This window comes from Rhinichthys klamathensis, unplaced genomic scaffold (genome assembly GCF_029890125.1).
Source record: "Rhinichthys klamathensis goyatoka isolate OS25496 unplaced genomic scaffold, OSU_Roscu_1.1 h1tg000059l_1, whole genome shotgun sequence".
Lineage (NCBI taxonomy): Eukaryota > Metazoa > Chordata > Actinopteri > Cypriniformes > Leuciscidae > Rhinichthys > Rhinichthys klamathensis.
In genome coordinates this window covers 10,297,088-10,315,205 of record NW_026606604.1, presented here as the reverse complement: position 1 = coordinate 10,315,205, position 18,118 = coordinate 10,297,088, and the positions used below count along the sequence as shown (strand labels likewise).

The 18,118-nt window shown below is 39.4% G+C and overlaps 1 protein-coding gene across 20 annotated transcripts in view; it reads right to left on the bottom strand.

The window, feature by feature from the left end:
• LOC130084143 (obscurin-like) overlaps window positions 1–16,367 on the bottom strand; it is a 54,449-nt gene extending 38,082 nt beyond the window's left edge. For 14 of the 20 annotated variants that reach the window (XM_056249336.1, XM_056249337.1, XM_056249344.1 and 11 more), the window contains exons 1-27: window positions 15,300–16,367; window positions 13,219–13,488; window positions 12,846–13,106; window positions 12,273–12,575; window positions 11,523–11,789; window positions 11,330–11,436; window positions 10,930–11,098; window positions 9,126–9,401; window positions 8,356–8,631; window positions 7,941–8,216; window positions 7,519–7,794; window positions 6,897–7,172; window positions 6,475–6,750; window positions 5,854–6,129; window positions 5,129–5,404; window positions 4,584–4,859; window positions 4,204–4,479; window positions 3,733–3,999; window positions 3,347–3,616; window positions 2,998–3,264; window positions 2,521–2,787; window positions 1,966–2,078; window positions 1,678–1,831; window positions 1,431–1,592; window positions 1,224–1,328; window positions 820–1,086; window positions 72–341 (exon numbers count right to left, since the gene is read on the bottom strand). In XM_056249336.1, the coding sequence (XP_056105311.1) occupies window positions 72–341; window positions 820–1,086; window positions 1,224–1,328; window positions 1,431–1,592; window positions 1,678–1,831; window positions 1,966–2,078; window positions 2,521–2,787; window positions 2,998–3,264; window positions 3,347–3,616; window positions 3,733–3,999; window positions 4,204–4,479; window positions 4,584–4,859; window positions 5,129–5,404; window positions 5,854–6,129; window positions 6,475–6,750; window positions 6,897–7,172; window positions 7,519–7,794; window positions 7,941–8,216; window positions 8,356–8,631; window positions 9,126–9,401; window positions 10,930–11,098; window positions 11,330–11,436; window positions 11,523–11,789; window positions 12,273–12,575; window positions 12,846–13,106; window positions 13,219–13,488; window positions 15,300–16,362 (7,342 nt within the window). In that variant the 5' untranslated portion in view covers window positions 16,363–16,367. The remainder of the gene's footprint in view (window positions 1–71; window positions 342–819; window positions 1,087–1,223; window positions 1,329–1,430; window positions 1,593–1,677; window positions 1,832–1,965; window positions 2,079–2,520; window positions 2,788–2,997; window positions 3,265–3,346; window positions 3,617–3,732; window positions 4,000–4,203; window positions 4,480–4,583; window positions 4,860–5,128; window positions 5,405–5,853; window positions 6,130–6,474; window positions 6,751–6,896; window positions 7,173–7,518; window positions 7,795–7,940; window positions 8,217–8,355; window positions 8,632–9,125; window positions 9,402–10,929; window positions 11,099–11,329; window positions 11,437–11,522; window positions 11,790–12,272; window positions 12,576–12,845; window positions 13,107–13,218; window positions 13,489–15,299) is intronic. The other 6 variants (XM_056249339.1, XM_056249342.1, XM_056249343.1 and 3 more) reach the window with 6 other exon arrangements.
• Between the last annotated feature and the right edge of the window lie 1,751 nt (window positions 16,368–18,118).

The window sequence follows — 18,118 nt, the reverse complement described above, 5'->3', positions numbered from 1 at the left end:
AACTATTTAATTGGAATTATTAGATTCAAATTAGATCACTTTTGGATTGGCTATTTTGCAAAGTTCCTAACCTTTCACTTTGAGCTCAGCTGTTGATTTGCTCTTTCCGGCTGTGAACTGTACTGGGCCTGACATGGAGGCTTTGGTCTTCTTAAAAGTGAGGTGGTGCATGGTTCCCTCTTTCTCCATCTCGATATCTGCGCTCTCCTTCAGCTGTTCCCCATTCAGCATCCACTTCACTGGTTTGACTGTCTCCACGCTGACTTCAACTTCAAAGTGGGCGGCAAATGGCTCAGTTACCTCCACAGAACTCAGCTCCCGTACTATGCTGATAGCCTGCTCTGAAAGTTGTGATGATACAGTATAGTGCTGTGTCAAAAAATGTGCTACATAAAAAGTATATAAAGTAAAATTCTTTAAAAAGACTTTAGACTTCAGAAAAGTCAAACTTATGACACTGCGTGGAAATAAAACAAAATGCATGTAAGCTAAATTTACATAACAGAAATTTAACCTGTAAGCAAACATTAATTTGTCCCTGTTTAGAAGGGCAAATTAATAAGATAAATAAGATTTTTCAAATAAAGTTAAAATCACAAACAGGCTCATACTTGTCTGTTGCAGATCAATTAAAACTGATCTACAAACTGTTATAAAATAAGTAAAAACATGCAATTACATTATGTCCACCCTTATACAGTTAGTTTTCTTTTTAGTTTTCTTCTTTAATAGTGTGTGGTTGTGCTTCATGAATTCAGTTGTGCTTTCATCCTAAAATGTTATTATTATTATTTTAATCATAACTGAAAAGGTTTTTACCCTCTACTAGTAGCTGACATGAAGTCTTATCATCAATGGCGTCACACATGTATGTGTCCTCATCATCAGAGTCCACGTCGATGATGGTGAGCTTCCTGTAGATGTCCTCACTAGTGATCTCGTGCTTCTCGCTGGGTTTGAGCTCCGACTTGTTCTTGTACCATGTGACTTTAGCACTGGCCCGTGACACCTGACACTCTAAGTATGCGCGGTGTTTGAACATGGCGATTTTGTCTCTCAGTTTCTTCACAAATCTGACAGGCAGTTCTGTAACGATTATAAGGTGACTTGGGGGGTGATTTGTTAGACAACAGTAGAAACACTACACAGCACAGGCTGTAGTTCATTAGTCTAAACACTGAATGCAAAATGCATGCAGATACGATAGACACATGACCACGAACCTTTAACCTTTAGTTTAGCGGTTGAAGAGGCCTTCTCAGCTGTGAACTTGATTTCACCAGCATCCTCAGCCTTTACAGATTTGAAAAGTAGTACGTATGTTCTTCCTGAGAGAAAGAGAGTTTTAAATGAGTTTGAGAGTTATTGATCTGTCCCTATTTGAACTGAATTTATGCTTGTTTGATCTTAGTACATTCAGCTCAACTCACCCTCCTGCCTCATCTTGATGTTGTCTCCGGCTTTGAGCTTGGCATCCCCTTTGTGCCACTGAGCCTCTACTTCATCGTGAGAGACCTCACAAACAAATGTTGCACTCTCCTTCTCGGTCACCTCTGTGTCCTGCAGTGGCTTTACTATTTTAATATCTCGGGCTGCAAGAATTCAAACAAAATCATTTATTCATATGACACTACAAAATGTTTGAGTATCTCCCACTCAGAATTCATTCATCTTTACCATTAACCGTGAGCTTTGCTGAAGTATTGTCATCTGTTGTTCTACACATATACTGGCCCTGGTCCTCATACGCACACTTGTGGATGAGGAGGGTGCGCTTGTTGGCCTGGGATTGAATGCCAAATTTCTTTCCTGGCTTTAGTTCCTCATCATCCTGATAGAGCAATAATGATGACACAACTACATCAACATTTTCTTTTACTAGTTCTATTTTCAAATTATTTTATATTCCATTCAGATGTGACTACACAATTTTTTTCGAACAATTCTAAATTGAATTACTAATACCTTAAACCACTTGACATCAGCATTTGCTCTTGATACTTCACATTCAAATGTGACTTTCTCCTTTTCAGGAGAAACGATATCCCGTAGGGGTTTGATGATCTTCGCAGCTGGCTCTGTGGACACAACACAAATTATTACGGTTGCAATCATTCTAGATTTTAACACTGGTGTTTAAGTTATGGTTCTTTTCATAAGTTTCATATACACCTTACTAAACCCCCAATAAACGACTCTTACACAGGCTGCAAAATGTTAATCATGCTCAAGGACACAATACAAGAACATAAAATGTGGAAATTAATATGGTTTGTATTGTGGAATATACTTACAATATTGGATATGCAGCTTCTACAAGAACTAAACTTAAAAATATACTTTTTATAATCTCATGTAAATGCTATCTTACTGAAAAAATCTTACTGAATCTTGCAATTCACTTAAGAGCACAACCCAATTATTGGATGATGCATTAACCCTAAATTACCGACTTACACCCTTTGCATGCCAAGAATTATAAGTGGGCTTAAACCTAAAGACCCCAATATACAAACTAACCTGTAACAATTAGTTTTCCAGAAGTATGGACATCCTCAGCTTGAAAGGTAATAGATCCACCATCGCTTATCTTCAGCTGGGACATAGTCAGGCTGTGCTTGTTGCCCAATGCTGTAATGATGATATTGGGTCCTGCCTTCAGTTTCATTCCATCTTTGCTCCAGGATCCTTCTACATCAGCCTTGCTAAGCTCCACCTCCATAGTGATGGTCTCTTTTTCTTGTACTTTCACCTCTTTCAGGCCTTTTACTACCTGAATCTTCTTAACTGAAAAGTAAAAAAAACAATGGAAATCCAATGATGAGACGCTTTTAGGAAGGCATAATTGAATGTGCATTTCGGTTAATGATTTTCATGGTCCATTTTTATAAACTACTAGGTTATACTGTATATAGTCATCATAGCAAACATAAAGAATGAAAATATTACGATCGAAAGAGTAACTCTGTGATAGAATAACAATAAAGGAAGCCCTACTTTCTACTGTCAGTTTTGCCTGGGTCTTGTCATCTAGGGTTTCACATGAGTAATGTCCTCTGTCAGCATATATCACGCTCTTGAGGACCAAAGTCTGCTTGACACCCCCCACATGAATCTCCAGATTTCCTCCTTGCTGTAGAACCACACCATTCTTCATCCACTTCACATCTGTTGAGGGTTTACTCAGCTCCACTTCCAACCGAACTGTGTCCTGCTCCTGCACAGTCACATCTACAAGCTTCTTCTTAAATGTGACAGGAAGCTCTGCAAGATACAGATATGTGTGTACTGAGAAACATGTGCTTGCCTGCGGATATGTTGCATTACGCTTAACAGTTATCCTTACCTTGTACTTGGAGTGTGGCCTTGCACACTTTCCCATCGGCATCGATACTGATCTCTCCTGCGTCCTCCTGAGTGACAGCTATGATAGTGAGGGAGTAGCTGCTTCCTCCAAAAGCTAACTTAAATTTGGGACTAGCTGTTATAGGAACACCATTACGCAGCCATCTGACACTCACATCATTCGGTGTGATAGAGCATTTGAAGATGGCATCTTTGCCTTCATTTGCAACAACATTGTTCAGCTTGGTAGTGAACCTCACCAGACGTGGGGCTGTGAGAAATTAGATTGAACATTTCAATACATCTATCACTTAAAACAATCTTAAGTTACGTTGGTTCATTTGATGAGAACTTATGACTTTCAGACATGACACTGATGGTTCTTACCTTTAGTGGTGACTTTAGTGGTGGTTTTGTCATCTTTGCATTCGCAGCTGTACTCCCCTTCATCCTCCTGAGCCACAGCAGAGACGATCAAGATGCAGTTGGTGCTATCAGTGCGGATGCTGAATCTGCCGCCCGGTTTGATTTCTTTGCCGTTATGCTTCCAGAGGACATTACCTGTGGCTTTGTTGAGGGTGCAGGAAAGGGTCATGGTGCTTTCTAGTACTGCAGATACCGGTTGCAATGGCACCACAAATTTTAAAGGTGCCTCTGCATGGAATAATTGAGGGGAAAAATTAAATCACATTTTGTCTGCAATCAGTTAGATTTAGTATTTCTATAAGCACAATTATATCTTACATTAATTACTTTGAAAACTTCATATGTATAAGTATAGAGACAATTGCATTGGAATTTTTTCAAAATAAATATGCAGTAACACTTATTGCTTTGAAATAGCAAATTAGCTTTTACCTTTGACCTGAACCTTGAACTCCACCTTGTCATCAGGAGTCTGGCAGTAATAAGTGCCATTGTCTTTGGATTCAGAGGACTTAACAATTAGGACACGTGAGCGACCTTCCTGTTTCATCTCATACTTTGATCCATCTTTTAGTTCCACTCCATCCCTGAACCACTTAACACTACAACTCTCTGACATCACCTCGGTTTTTAAAACAACCTTCTCTGTTGACTCGACCATCACAGTTTCTTTTGTCACAGATGTCTTCTGGAATTTGGTAGTGACATCTGAATAAAAAATAGGAAATATTCACTTAATTGTAACCATGTTCTGGAGTAAGATAGAAGATTGTTCATTAATGGAGGTCCACTAATGTCCTAGAAAGTCTTACCTTCCATCTGAATCATAAAAAGAAGTTTCTCATTTCCAACTTCACAGGTATATTCTCCAACATCCTTCTTCTCCACGTTCTCCAGCACCAGCTGACGGCTCTTGCCCTTTGACTCCATGTGGACAGTCTTACTGGAGCTCAACTGCCTGCCATCTTTGAACCATTTCACCTCAGTCTTGAGGTCAGAAACTTCACAGCTCAGTGTGGCTTTTTGGGATGCTGAAACCTTAACTTCCTTCTGATAAGAGTCTTTGTTGGTGAAGCCAGTTTTGAGCTCTAATGAGAAGGTATAAAGAGTTTATTTCATTCAAAGAGTTTAGTTAGCCAATTTACAGAGAAAGTCAATACTAAAGTGACATTAAATATGACACTAGACAAGAAATATTTTCATAGTAGCTTTTAAACAACCCAAAGAAGACTGTTAAGATTTGACATATTTCACTTATCAGTGCAAATTGTAAATAAGTTATTTGGTGTGTCCAAGAGCAACCACTGATGACCAAATGGACAGAGCCAAAATAAACAGTCCAAAATGTTTTCCATACCTGTCACCTGAATCTTAAAGTGCAGTTTCTCATTCCCAACTTCACAGGTATATTCTCCAACATCCTTCTTCTCCACGTTCTCCAGCACCAGCTGACGGCTCTTGCCCTTTGACTCCATGTGGACAGTCTTACTGGAGCTTAACTGCTTTCCATCCTTAAACCATTTCACCTCAGTCTTGAGGTCAGAAACTTCACAGCTCAGTGTGGCTTTTTGGGAAGCAGCTATTTTGACTTCCTTCTGATAGGAGTTCTTGTTGGAGAAGGCAGCTTGAATGTCTAGTTGGGCAGGTACAGTGCACCATGGATTCAATATAACAAAACAGAATTATTTTGAGTCAATATATTACTTAAAGTTATAGAAGTTAGATACTATAAGGACTGGATGGTTGAGAAAGCCAGGATGGATCATAAATTGTGGTCTATATTTTAAGCAAATAAATCCAAATCACATTGCAGACTAAAACATTTTTAGTAGCATTGAATTCAGCAAAACACTGCTTTTTTACCACTTCTTGAACAGAAAAACTACATGTATTACTAAATCTACAAACACATGTTAATAATATCAATGGTCTCTTTCACCAAGGCCAATTTTTTATTGCTACAAGTAGAAGTAGCTTTTGTCAAGCTTCACTGTATTACTGTAATTTTGGTCTTTTTCATTTGCAAGAAAAACTAAAGTAGAAACAGAGTGCCAATAGACAAACACAAGAATATTCCCATACCTGTCACCTGAATTTTAAAAGCAAGTTTTTCATTTCCAACTTCACAGGTATATTCTCCAGCATCCTTCTTCTCCACATTCTCCAGCACCAGCTGACGGCTCTTGCCCTTTGACTCCATGTGGACAGTCTTACTGGAGCTCAACTGCTTGCCATCCTTGAACCATTTCACCTCAGTCTTGAGGTCAGAAACTTCACAGCTCAGTGTGGCTTTCTGGGATGCTGAAACTTTCACTTCCTTCTGATAGGAGTCCTTGTTGGAGAAGGCGGCTTGAATGTCTGGATGGACATTAGACAATATCAGAAAAATCATTCCACAAGAAAACAAATTACATTGCAGACTGAAACAGGCAACATATTTTTCTGCCTATAAGTGTACCACTTCTTAAAGAAAGAAAAGTATATAAATAGTTGTATCTATAAAGACACATTAATGAAATCTTGTGGCATGCTTTTTTTGACCAGATGCAAGGCATACTGTATCAAACCCCTTTGTTATATTTAAAGTTGGTTTTCTTAATCTTTGTTGACTTACTGTATTGTAATTTTGGTATCTTCCATAAAGAAGAAAAAACGAAGATAAAAACAGCAAGCGAATAGACAAACACAAGGATGTTTCCATACCTGTCACCTGAATCTTAAAGAGCAGTTTCTCATTTCCAACTTCACAGATATATTCTCCAACATCCTTCTTCTCCACGTTCTCCAGCACCAGCTGACGGCTCTTGCCCTTTGACTCCACGTGGACAGTCTTACTGGAGCTCAACTGCTTGCCATCCTTGAACCATTTCACCTCAGTCTTGAGGTCAGAAACTTCACAGCTCAGTGTGGCTTTCTGGGATGATGAAACTTTCACTTCCTTCTGATAGGAGTCCTTGTTGGAGAAGGCGGCTTGAATGTCTGGGACAGAAATCAAGATTCAGGAATATAGTATCAGAAACTACTTTCAGTTTTATATAAACTTTGCTTTGGTCATGTATTATTGAGTCACTGGAACCTTAAAAAACACACAAAAACAAGACAAAACACTGGCATGTTGTTCTTACCTTCCACCCGAATCTTAAAGACCAGTTTTTCATTTCCAACTTCACAGGTATATTCTCCAGCATCCTTTTTCTCCACATTCTCCAGCACCAGCTGACGGCTCTTGCCCTTTGACTCCATGTGGACAGTCTTACTGGAGCTCAATTGCTTGCCATCCTTGAACCATTTCACCTCAGTCTTGAGGTCAGAAACCTCACAGCTCAGTGTGGCTTTCTGGGATGCTGAAACTTTCACTTCCTTCTGATAGGAGTCCTTGTTGGAGAAGGCGGCTTGAATGTCTGGATGGGCATTAGACAATATCAGAAAAATCATTCAACAATAAAACAAATTACATTGCAGACTGAAACAGGCAACACATTTTTCTGCCTATAAGTGTACCACTTCTTAAAGAAAGTAAAGTACATAAATAGTTGTATCTATAAAGACACATTAATGAAATCTTGTGGCATGCTTTTTTTTTACCAGATGCAAGGCATACTGTATCAAACACCTTTGTTATATTTAAAGTTGGTTTTCTTAATCTTTGTTGACTTACTGTATTGTAATTTTGGTATCTTCCATAAAGAAGAAAAAACGAAAATAAAAACAGCAAGCGAATAGACAAACACAAGGATGTTTCCATACCTGTCACCTGAATCTTAAAGAGCAGTTTCTCATTCCCAACTTCACAGGTATATTCTCCAGCATCTTTCTTTTCCACATTCTCCAGCACCAGCTGACGGCTCTTGCCCTTTGACTCCATGTGGACAGTCTTACTGGAGCTCAACTGCTTGCCATCCTTGAACCATTTCACCTCAGTCTTGAGGTCAGAAACTTCACAGCTCAGTGTGGCTTTCTGGGATGATGAAACTTTCACTTCCTTCTGATAGGAGTCCTTGTTGGAGAAGGCGGCTTGAATGTCTGGGACAGAAATCAAGATTCAGGAATATAGTGTCAGAAACTACTTTCAGTTTTATATAAACTTTGCTTTGGTCATGTATTATTGAGTCACTGGAACCTTAAAAAACACACAAAAACAAGACAAAACACTGGCATGTTGTTCTTACCTTCCACCCGAATATTAAAGACCAGTTTTTCATTTCCAACTTCACAGGTATATTCTCCAGCATCCTTCTTCTCCACATTCTCCAGCACCAGCTGACGGCTCTTGCCCTTTGACTCCATGTGGACAGTCTTACTGGAGCTCAACTGCTTGCCATCCTTGAACCATTTCACCTCAGTCTTGAGGTCAGAAACTTCACAGCTCAGTGTGGCTTTCTGGGATGATGAAACTTTCACTTCCTTCTGATAGGAGTCCTTGTTGGAGAAGGCGGCTTGAATGTCTGGGACAGAAATCAATATTGAGGAATACAGTATCAGAAACTACATTTAGTTTTATGTAAACTTTGCTTTGGTCATGTTTAATTGAGTGAATGGAACCTTAAAAAACCCCAAGACAAAACACTGGCATGTAGTTCTTACCTTCCACCCGAATCTTGAAGACCAGCTTTTCATTCCCAACTTCACAGGTATATTCTCCAGCATCCTTCTTCTCCACGTTCTCCAGCACCAGCTGACGGCTCTTGCCCTTTGACTCCATGTGGACAGTCTTACTGGAGCTCAACTGCTTGCCATCCTTAAACCATTTCACCTCAGTTTTGGCATCAGAAACTTCACAGCTCAGTGTGGCCCTCTGGGAAGTTGAAACCTTCACCTCTTTCTGATAAGAGTCTTTGTTGGAGAAAGCAGCCTGAGTTTCTAAAAAGGACATTCATTCTTTTAGTGAAACATAAAAAAATATGTAGTTCTGCACTGCAAAAAGATCTCAAACATCTCCAAAATGGACAAAAACACACTGGATTAATAATAAATGTTATGTGCAAATTTCAACAACCTCTAAGGGATTGTTTCCCAGAAAATAATCTAGAATTTTTTGTATTCAAGGTTAGATTTTGAGACTGCAAACAATACTTCTTGGAAAGAGCTGTACCTTCAAAGGACCATTGCTGTCCACAGTAAGATCTGACAATGGTATGATAAATGACATGCTAAACTTTAATATAACTTATACAAGGCTGGTATAACTTTTAATTTCACTTATTAAATAATTTATTAGCTGTAGGAGCATTTAGCGTTTAGCTTCACTGTTCAAAAAACCATAAAGTTATGACATTAATTAGGTATTGTGGCATGTCTGATTAATCCTGCTCATTTAAATTTTTAGTTTAAGACTAATTAGCGCATAGTCTTACCTTTTATCTTGACCAGGAATGTCATTTTGTCCTCTGCCGTCTCACACGAGTAGTGTCCTTCATCGCTCTGCTTGGCACCCCTGATGACCAGCTTCCTTTGTGTCCCTTGAGACATAAAAATTGTCCTCTTGTCCTCCGTTATTTCTATCTGTTCTTTCTTCCACACAACAGCGGTTCCAGGAGAAGCAACCTCACAGCTCAACACCACGTCACCCACCAGAGCGCCACTCTCCTGGGGCTGAGCCCTCGGCTTGTTAACAAACTTAGTTGGTTCTTCTGTTAGGGTAAAATGTAGGATTAGATGCCATAATGCCATACCTCTCTGTAATTTTAACATGATTATGAATATGAACTGGATTATAGAAAACATATCAAACATGGCAAGAAACAGTCACATCCACTGTCCATTTGAATATAACAGATGTCTTGTGACACAAAAAAACCCCGAACAAACAGATGTGACAATTGAAACTCTCCTGATTTATGTACCGTATTTTCCGCACTATACGGCGCACCGAATTATAAGGCGCACCTTCAATGAATTACCTATTTTAGAACATTTTTCATATATAGGGCGCACCAGATTATAAGGTGCATAAGATACTGCAGTCAAATTTATATGTATATTAAATATGAGTTTGCATTGATTATGTTAGTCATTTGAATGGAAAAATAATATAAAATGCTGATGTAAAAAAAAATATTGGTTACCATATGGTAAAAAATTAATATTTATATTTAAATAATGTAATGCAGGTAATTCTACTGTAAAATACTTTAAACGTTGTTTTTATGCCTTTATGTGAGGGAGTTGCATTAAAACTGCATGTTCTGATGATTTAATGTAGCCTAAATCATAACTGCTTCATAAGCTTTGACATTGAATGACTCATACTGGATGTTTTTTTGGGCTCACTTGAGGCAAATGTTCCCATAAAAGTTTTTAACGAGTGTATGAGCTTAAACGTGTTTTTGACATATTCTTCAATATTTGTATAAATATGCCCGTTTACCTATTTAAATGTGTATTTTTAACGTAGCCCACTATTTTAACCAGGTTAAGGGGTTATTTCAATGGTTGGAAGACAGTCGATCCGTATGGATGGCATTGGTTCTGTGACAGTTATGGATGACAGTCCCGCATCTACCAATTGCTTAAATATTATGTTCCCAAAATGTTATAATAAATATAGTTATTAAAATTGTTTTGTTAAGTATGATATCAGTATCATATTAAATTATTTCCAAAAATCAAGCTAAATCAAATATAAATTGTACATCCTGTTTAGCAAAATGTTGTATTCTAATAGTTTTATATATACAGTAGTGTCTTAAATAGCATTGTGAGTACATCATAAATACTCATCTCACCCCAAAGCATATTTAATATTTGATACCTGAGAGTGTATGAGTGCTAAGCAGAAGTGTTAAAACACATCTTCTAACACTTCCTTTTGAGAAGCTTGAGCCCAGCTGTTCCTAGCTGTCAACACTGATCGCTTGCACCATTTATCCAATCAGAAATCTCTGTACTAAGCTGGGATATACAAAGCACTGACTACTCAGCAATGACTTTAATTCTTGGGAAATTCCTAAATAGTACACTGCAAGCAGCACGCACTTCAATTTAAAATTGTTCCATTTTTATATATGTAAATAATTGTATGTATAATTAATATAATTTTAAGCTTGAAATATATATATAGAGGCTAAAACAGAAATAGAGGCTAGTTGGAAATAGAGGCTATAAAAAGTTTAAAGTAACTGAAGATCAGTAAGTGAAGAGAAAAATTGCATGTTTCACCTTTAAGGGTAAGTTGGACAGACATTTTATCGCCATCACACATGCATTCATAAATGCCCACGTCCTCAAGGTCCACGTTGTGGACTGTCAGTATGCGTTTGCGCTCCACACTTTTGGCTTCATATTTTTTACCCATCCTCAGCTCCTTCCCATTTTTCATCCAAACAACCTGCAGCACAGACAGTACATGTAGTTAATTGTCAAAAAGAAAAAATGTCTTATTACCCATCATGTCATTGTCCACACATCTATTACTGTAGATATTTGTAAGGGCAATGCATCTCAAAGTCAACTGTGCCACTGGTTGGACAATACCATTTAAACTCGTAAAAAAAACGTAAAATGCTTAATGTCTATTTAAACATTTTATTTGGATTTTGCAAGACGTGCATTTTGTCACCTGGACACTTGAATCGGACACTTCTGTGTGCATCTGAGCAGAGGAGTGCATGCTGAAAGTAAATACCTCAACCTGAGAAGACTTACTGGTGAAACGTGAAGGTGCAGCTAAAGAACATCAAGAAGAAAAAAAAAAATCAGGACTATTGTTGAAGTTATTGTACTTTAGTTTTCAGAAACTGTTCCTTTCTTACCTTTCACAGTAAGCGTGCAAACGCTTTGAGATCCGCCACCCACAAACTTGACCTGTGCCCCGTTCAGCTCCATGGACACCTCCCTGATGACCAGCGTGTGTGTGGTCTTTGAGCGTGTGATCAGATACTCAGATCCACTGCGGATCATTCGGTCATTTATGGTCCAGGAGCCAGAACATACACTCGAGAGCTCCACAGTGAAGGTGGCTTCTTCGTCTGCATGTGCACTGCAGCTCACCAGGCCTGTCTTCACTGACGCTGTGGGCTCTGATCAAACAAATTCCAAAATACTTATTGGAATATACTGATTTATGTAACTTTATATTGTTTTATACACTGCCCAGCCAAAAAAAAGAATGCTTGAATTACAGAATGCTTGAATTGCATTGTCAATACAAGATCTTGACCAAAAAACGGATGCACCTATTGATGGAAATAAATGTGCCAATTCATGTTTGCTAATGATTGTCCATTCTTTCACAATTTGAGCCTGATTAATCTTGACATTGTCATCCTGGAATATGGCCACGATGTGCCTTCCTACAGGGTTGTTTAAGAAGTGAAAAGCTACACACTCCATCAATTAGGGTTAAAAGAACTGTTCCCAAACATATAACATGATAGATCCATAATAATCACTGCAATAATGATCCAATCATAGACTCTTAAGCATTTGCCTATTTAAATCCAAACAGCGCCAGGGCAGTGTATTTTATGAATGTCCACAGCAAACAACAAAGCCTTTCTCACCAAGATAAAATGTTCCAGGAACCTCCAAGTAGGCACTCTGACCGAAATCATTGACCGCTGAGATACGGAACTGATAGCTTGCCTCCTCTGAGATTTCGCTGAAGGTATATTCAGTGCTAGACACAGTCGTGCTAGTGACTTTAACCCAGGTTTGGGCTCCAACCTTCCTGCGCTCCAAGAAGTAGCCGGTGATGGGCACAGGCCGCTCACTGTCCGGTGGAGACCAGCACAGTGTGATCGATGAATCTGTTTTGTTCCGCACCGTTGGTTCAACTGGGGGATCTGGAGGGTGTTTCCTCGGTGCTGAGGTCAAAGTTTAAATTATTGTTAATAAGGTTAAAGAAAAAGAATCTCTCTACTGTAAATGTCACAAGCAATTGTGTTGAATAGTTTCCACTCATACTCCATCAAAGAATTGGAGTACGAATACCATCACATACAGTAGTAGCTGTAGTGTCATACAATTTGACGTGATTCCTGTGGCAGATATGAGGTTTTTGAATCACAAGAATGCAAAAAACCTCTTGCAAAATCTTTTGGAAAGGTAGTGGTCTGATTGACAAATGTATTCACCTGTGACAGAGAAGCGGGTGGAGGTCTTACAGTCATGGGCGATGAAGGCCACCTCGCCGGAGTCCTCCGCGGTACATTCACGAATGGTCAGTGTGTACTGTCTGTTAATGTGGGCGATAATAATTCGAGAGTCCTCTTTCAGCTTCTCCCCATTTCTGGTCCAGTATGCATCATCTACTGGTTTCTCCAGCTCCACACAGAAGATCACAGTATCGCTAACCGGCACCACTGTCCTCCTCGGCAGCTTTTTAGTGATATTGCCTGAAAATGCAGAAAAAACATCACATGAAGACAAAGTGATCCATCATCATTCAAGCTAACTAAATAAACCATATTGGAATGGAGGTGATAGGCTTTCTCTCAAAGATTTTACCCAGCACTGTAAGTTCGGCCACGGTGCGACTGCCTTCCTTCATCTCACAGATATAGACGGCATCATCGTTGGTGGTGACATTGTGAATAGTGAGGCGGCGCAGGGTACCCTCCACATCCATGCGGTACTTGGTGCATTCCTCCAGACGGGTCTCCTCCATAAACCAGTTAGCCTTTGTATTCGACACTGGTACCTCACACTGCAGTGTTGCCGTTTCCTTTTCCTTCACCTCAACATCCTGCAGCTTTCTCTTGAATGGAATTTTTGGCTCTGGCAAGGACATGTTGAATATAGTGAATATACAGAAGACATACACAGTAAGTTCTTTTTAGCTGGCAGTCATAATTTGGTTCCATGTGGTTTCATATTGATTAGGTCTCCAGGAAGACAATGATAACTGTTAGGGTGGTTCCATATATAGTACTATTAAAATGCACCAAACTTCGTTAAAAGTTCAACGTTCATTTAAAAGTGAACCAGAATGGGAGAATGCTGCAAGGGACCACAGTGCTTTTGGTGTTCATAATGTATGTGAACTTAAAAGTGGATCACAAATGTACCGATAAATTAACCACATTGTTTGTGGGTCTTTTTAGGTGGGCCTGAGATTATTTGGGGTGTTTACATCATGAATACACATTATTTCGGCGAAAGACCACTTAAGAGTGCCTCAAATGAACTAGGTGTAATAACGTCTTAAACAGGTGACATCAGCAATGAATACGTCTAAAAATAAAGCTGGCCATCAAATTAAATAAATACATTTACATTTTTATGACTTTATATGATGTTTAATATGTTTTTCTAATTATGTCATCTGAAATTTGAACATGTTTACACAAAAACAGCCTTAAATGTCATGAACTTCACTCTCCCAATCCCTACATAGAGGCGTCACTGCTTTTTGTACTGCAATGGTGGACTGGCATTCGGCTACGTTTCTGTGACCTTTCTCTAAGGTGCCTGTGGCATGAGAGTCGAGATTAAGACCAAGGAGCAAGGTAGCAAAATACTATTGCTACACTTCTGGCTAAAATTAGAACTTTGTGTAAACGTTTGCATCTATGAAAATCATTGTCTTAATGTAGGCTTAGTTAACACAGAATTTGGATACAGATCAATGTTTCAAATCCTGAAGACATCACTTGGAAAGTCACCCACATAATGGTGTCAGAAGTGAGTTTGCAACTAGCCATCACAACAACTGTGAACTAATCATCACCAGCAGAAAATAGTTGTAATGCTACACCCTGTTCGAACACTTGCAAGCACTTTGCTAAGCAGAGAATGAGCTGGAAGGCAAAGATGACTGTCATTAGTTGATAAAATTTCAGTTTAAAGGTTGGTGGTTCAATAGGGCCAACTGTATTTTAACACGGTAGTTATTGTGCTGATGTAGAGCTGCTATCTGCCAGACTCTATAAAATAATGATACTCACCGACTCATACTTGATTTTGTAAACCACTGTACTTGTGTAGTTCTAAAGGGAAACTTTCATCATGATTGCACTTTTATTTTGAACTCAAGATGTATTCTGTGACATAACTAAGGGGGATTTACACAGTTAGCCTGGCGCCTAGCAGATTCATTTCAATACTCTCCTCCCATAAATTTTGAATCTGAAAGGGAAACTCCTACAAATGTGTATGCAACAAGGTCAGCCGCAAAAATAAATCTGTCCACACCTTTTCAGCGCCAATTTTTTCACTGCGTGCCTTTAGTAAATCCTGACAGTAGTTTTTTTATGCCAAAAGAGGGTTTGCGCTGGAGCAAGATCTTAGTAAATTTGGCCTTTTGTCACTTACTGATTGGCTATAGCTTTAGGAAAAGACCACCTCAGCTAAGTATGAATGCATCTGGTTGTTCAAGCCACTAATGAAAAAAGTTGCTTCCCCCAGAAAGGACTATGTCAGCGTATGGAAGTTTGCAAGCCTCAAACAATAGACAAAAAGGTTTTTATGGCCTAGCATCATCTTGTAAAAATCTAAGTTTAAACAGAATGCACTGTAAATACTCAATCTACTAGCAAATAAGATGCATAAATTGACCAAATATATATACCTCCAGACATTATTCTTACCTTTGACAATCACTAGCACAGCACTATAGGTTTGTCCAGCCATGTTGGATGCATTGCAGGTGTATAGCCCATTATCGGTCTGTTTGCAGTAGAGCACCTTGAGGATGAAATTCTCAGCCTGGTCCTCATACATAACATGTCTGCGGCCCTCGCTGATGTTCCCCCCATCCTTCCTCCAGATGATCTGAGGTTTGGGATGGCCTGTGACGAAACAGCTAAGCTTTGCATGTTTACCCTCGGTCACAGTGCATGTTCGGGTAAACACACCTTTGGGCAACATGCTGGTTAAGGCCGAAACCCTCTGCTCCTGATCAAGTTCCTCTGTGATCTTGGAAGATGATGTTGAGGAACTTTCCATGGTGCGGTAGAAAGAGATATCCTTCCGCATCTCTTCTTTCCGCTTCTGCATTTGCGAGAGGAGGGATGTGCTCTTGTCTACATTCAGGAGACGAGTATCTTGAAGGTCCACCACCAGGGTGGCAGCGGACTGAGAGCGGCCCATGGAGTTCTGCACACGGCAGGTGTAGGTACCACTGTCCAAGCTCCTGACGCTCTGGATCCTCAAGGAGCTGGATTCATTTTCCGAGGTTACCTTGATGCGGTTGGTCTCACCCAGGTAGCGGCCATCCTTTTCCCAGTCAAAGTTAGGTGCTGGATGGGCTGCCACACGACAATAGAAGGTAACATCACCCCCTAGACCCACACGGGTGGAAACAGGCTTCACTGTAAACACTGGAGCACGATCTACCACAGTTTCCGGCAATCCCACCTTCAGGGTCACAGCTGCATATGCCTCTCCGACATTGTTCTTGGCACGACACATGTACTGACCGCTGTCTTCTAGAGTTAGATCGTAGATGGTAAGTCGGTAAACGTCACCATCATCGACTGTTTTGAAGCGTCCCCCTGCAGAAAGACGCAGTTTTTCTTTCTCCCAGGTTACTACAGGTACAGGGTTTCCCACAATAGTGCAACTGAGGGAGGCGTCTCGTCCCACACTCAGCGAGAAGGCCTTGGGTCGAGTTAGGAAGCGTGGAGCCCCACCAAATAGATTCTGATCCATTACTGCTTTCTGTAGAGATGAAACAACACACTTTAATAAAAGTACACGTTGTGGTTAATGTATAGAGGAGAAACATAAGAACTGGAGATTATAAAGTTTTACATATTTGCACCCTGTCACCATTATATCTTGCTAGCCAACTCCAGAATGTTTCTGGAAAGCTGCTCCTGAAATTATTATACTGTAAGTCAGTTTGTATAATCTGCTAATGACAAATAAGCATGTCAAGGATCCTGAAATAGATAGTTTGAGACATGAGAGATGCCTACTTTTAGAGATGCTCACTCAAAGCTCTCCTGTTTCCAAATAAGTATAGATAATAGTAGATTGAATGACTAGAGTCTAGTATAAACCTCGTTAAAAGGGTTTAAAACAAGTATGGCCTTTTTGAGAATCCAACTTTTTCTATGCATCTGTCAGGTGACACTACACAAGCATCCACATGATATACGGTAATAATGCCACAGTGTTACATAAGAACACTTTCATGCATGCAAGTTCAACACAAATGTTTTGGTGTACAGTAATATATAGATGACCTCAAAGCAAATGGACAAGGATTAAAAACCACAAACCATGGAAAATTTACATTGTCCACTTTTGACAGAACTTTACACAGAATAACAAATGCAAAAGGACCTGGGGAATCATATATCAAACTCAAATACTCATATTGACCTACATCTTTAAAAAAAGGTCAACAATTCACATCTACTACCTCCAACAGAACAGTGGCTAATCTAGTGAAATCTGACCACAGAAAGTCAGTTTTACTGATGAGATGAAATCCCAGTATTATAAAATTAAACAAAAGGATGTTGATCTTTGAAAAGCATGACATTCGCCATCTCTGACACCTCACTACCCTAAGCTGCCTGTCCCAAAAATAACCTCAGCTGTCGGGCTCTGTCTGCAGTATGTCCATTTGTAGAAGAGATCCGACCTGCTGTGTGATAGGACATGTATGTTTTTGTCAATGGCATTTCTTCTGTACTATAAATTTAGTTTCAAAGAGCGACAGGCGTTTTCGTCTGGGTGGATCTCTCTTTAACAAAAAAAAAAAAAAAAAAAAAATTGAAATCTTTTTCACAATTAAAACAATGTAGGCTAATGTTTAAATTTTAGACGTGATGCGCCAAAAATAGACTAATAACGAAACGTAATTAATTCAAACTTGTTGAATTTGCGACTTTTCTCTATGAAATAATAACAAAACGGGAGTGAAGTCTTCCCTCAGATTAAAAGTTTTCACCTTTCAGAATTTCGTAAAAACTAAAAAAAAACTCTTACCTTTTTTCTCCTCAAGCTAGATGGTATACGGTGCAGATGTTCATAAGTATCCGATATTGGCAAGCGAAAATATCCGCGTGAAAACAGGTAAATTCCGTGAACTGTAGAGGAGGAGGACAGTGTGTTTTATCCCCCAGTGTCTTTGCTTTCTGTGTGACGCTCTTCTTTCTGTCCAACCTCTCGTTCAAAATAGATCCGTCACTTACCGGAGCAAATGTCTGACTGAGGTGAAGTAACTGTTATTGTTGAACAGAATCACGCGCAACCTGTATGGCAATCCGGTTTGAACAGTTTGGACAGTCTCTCTAGTTTTAAAAAGCTATTGTTTTAGGTACTTTATTCAGTAACAAACTGCGCGCATTATTACATTCGATGGGCTCAATGTATTACTAGCTATTGCAGTAGATAATTCTGACTAGGTCAAAAGTGACAAGCAGGATATATATATAGGGGTGAATTCAGTTTG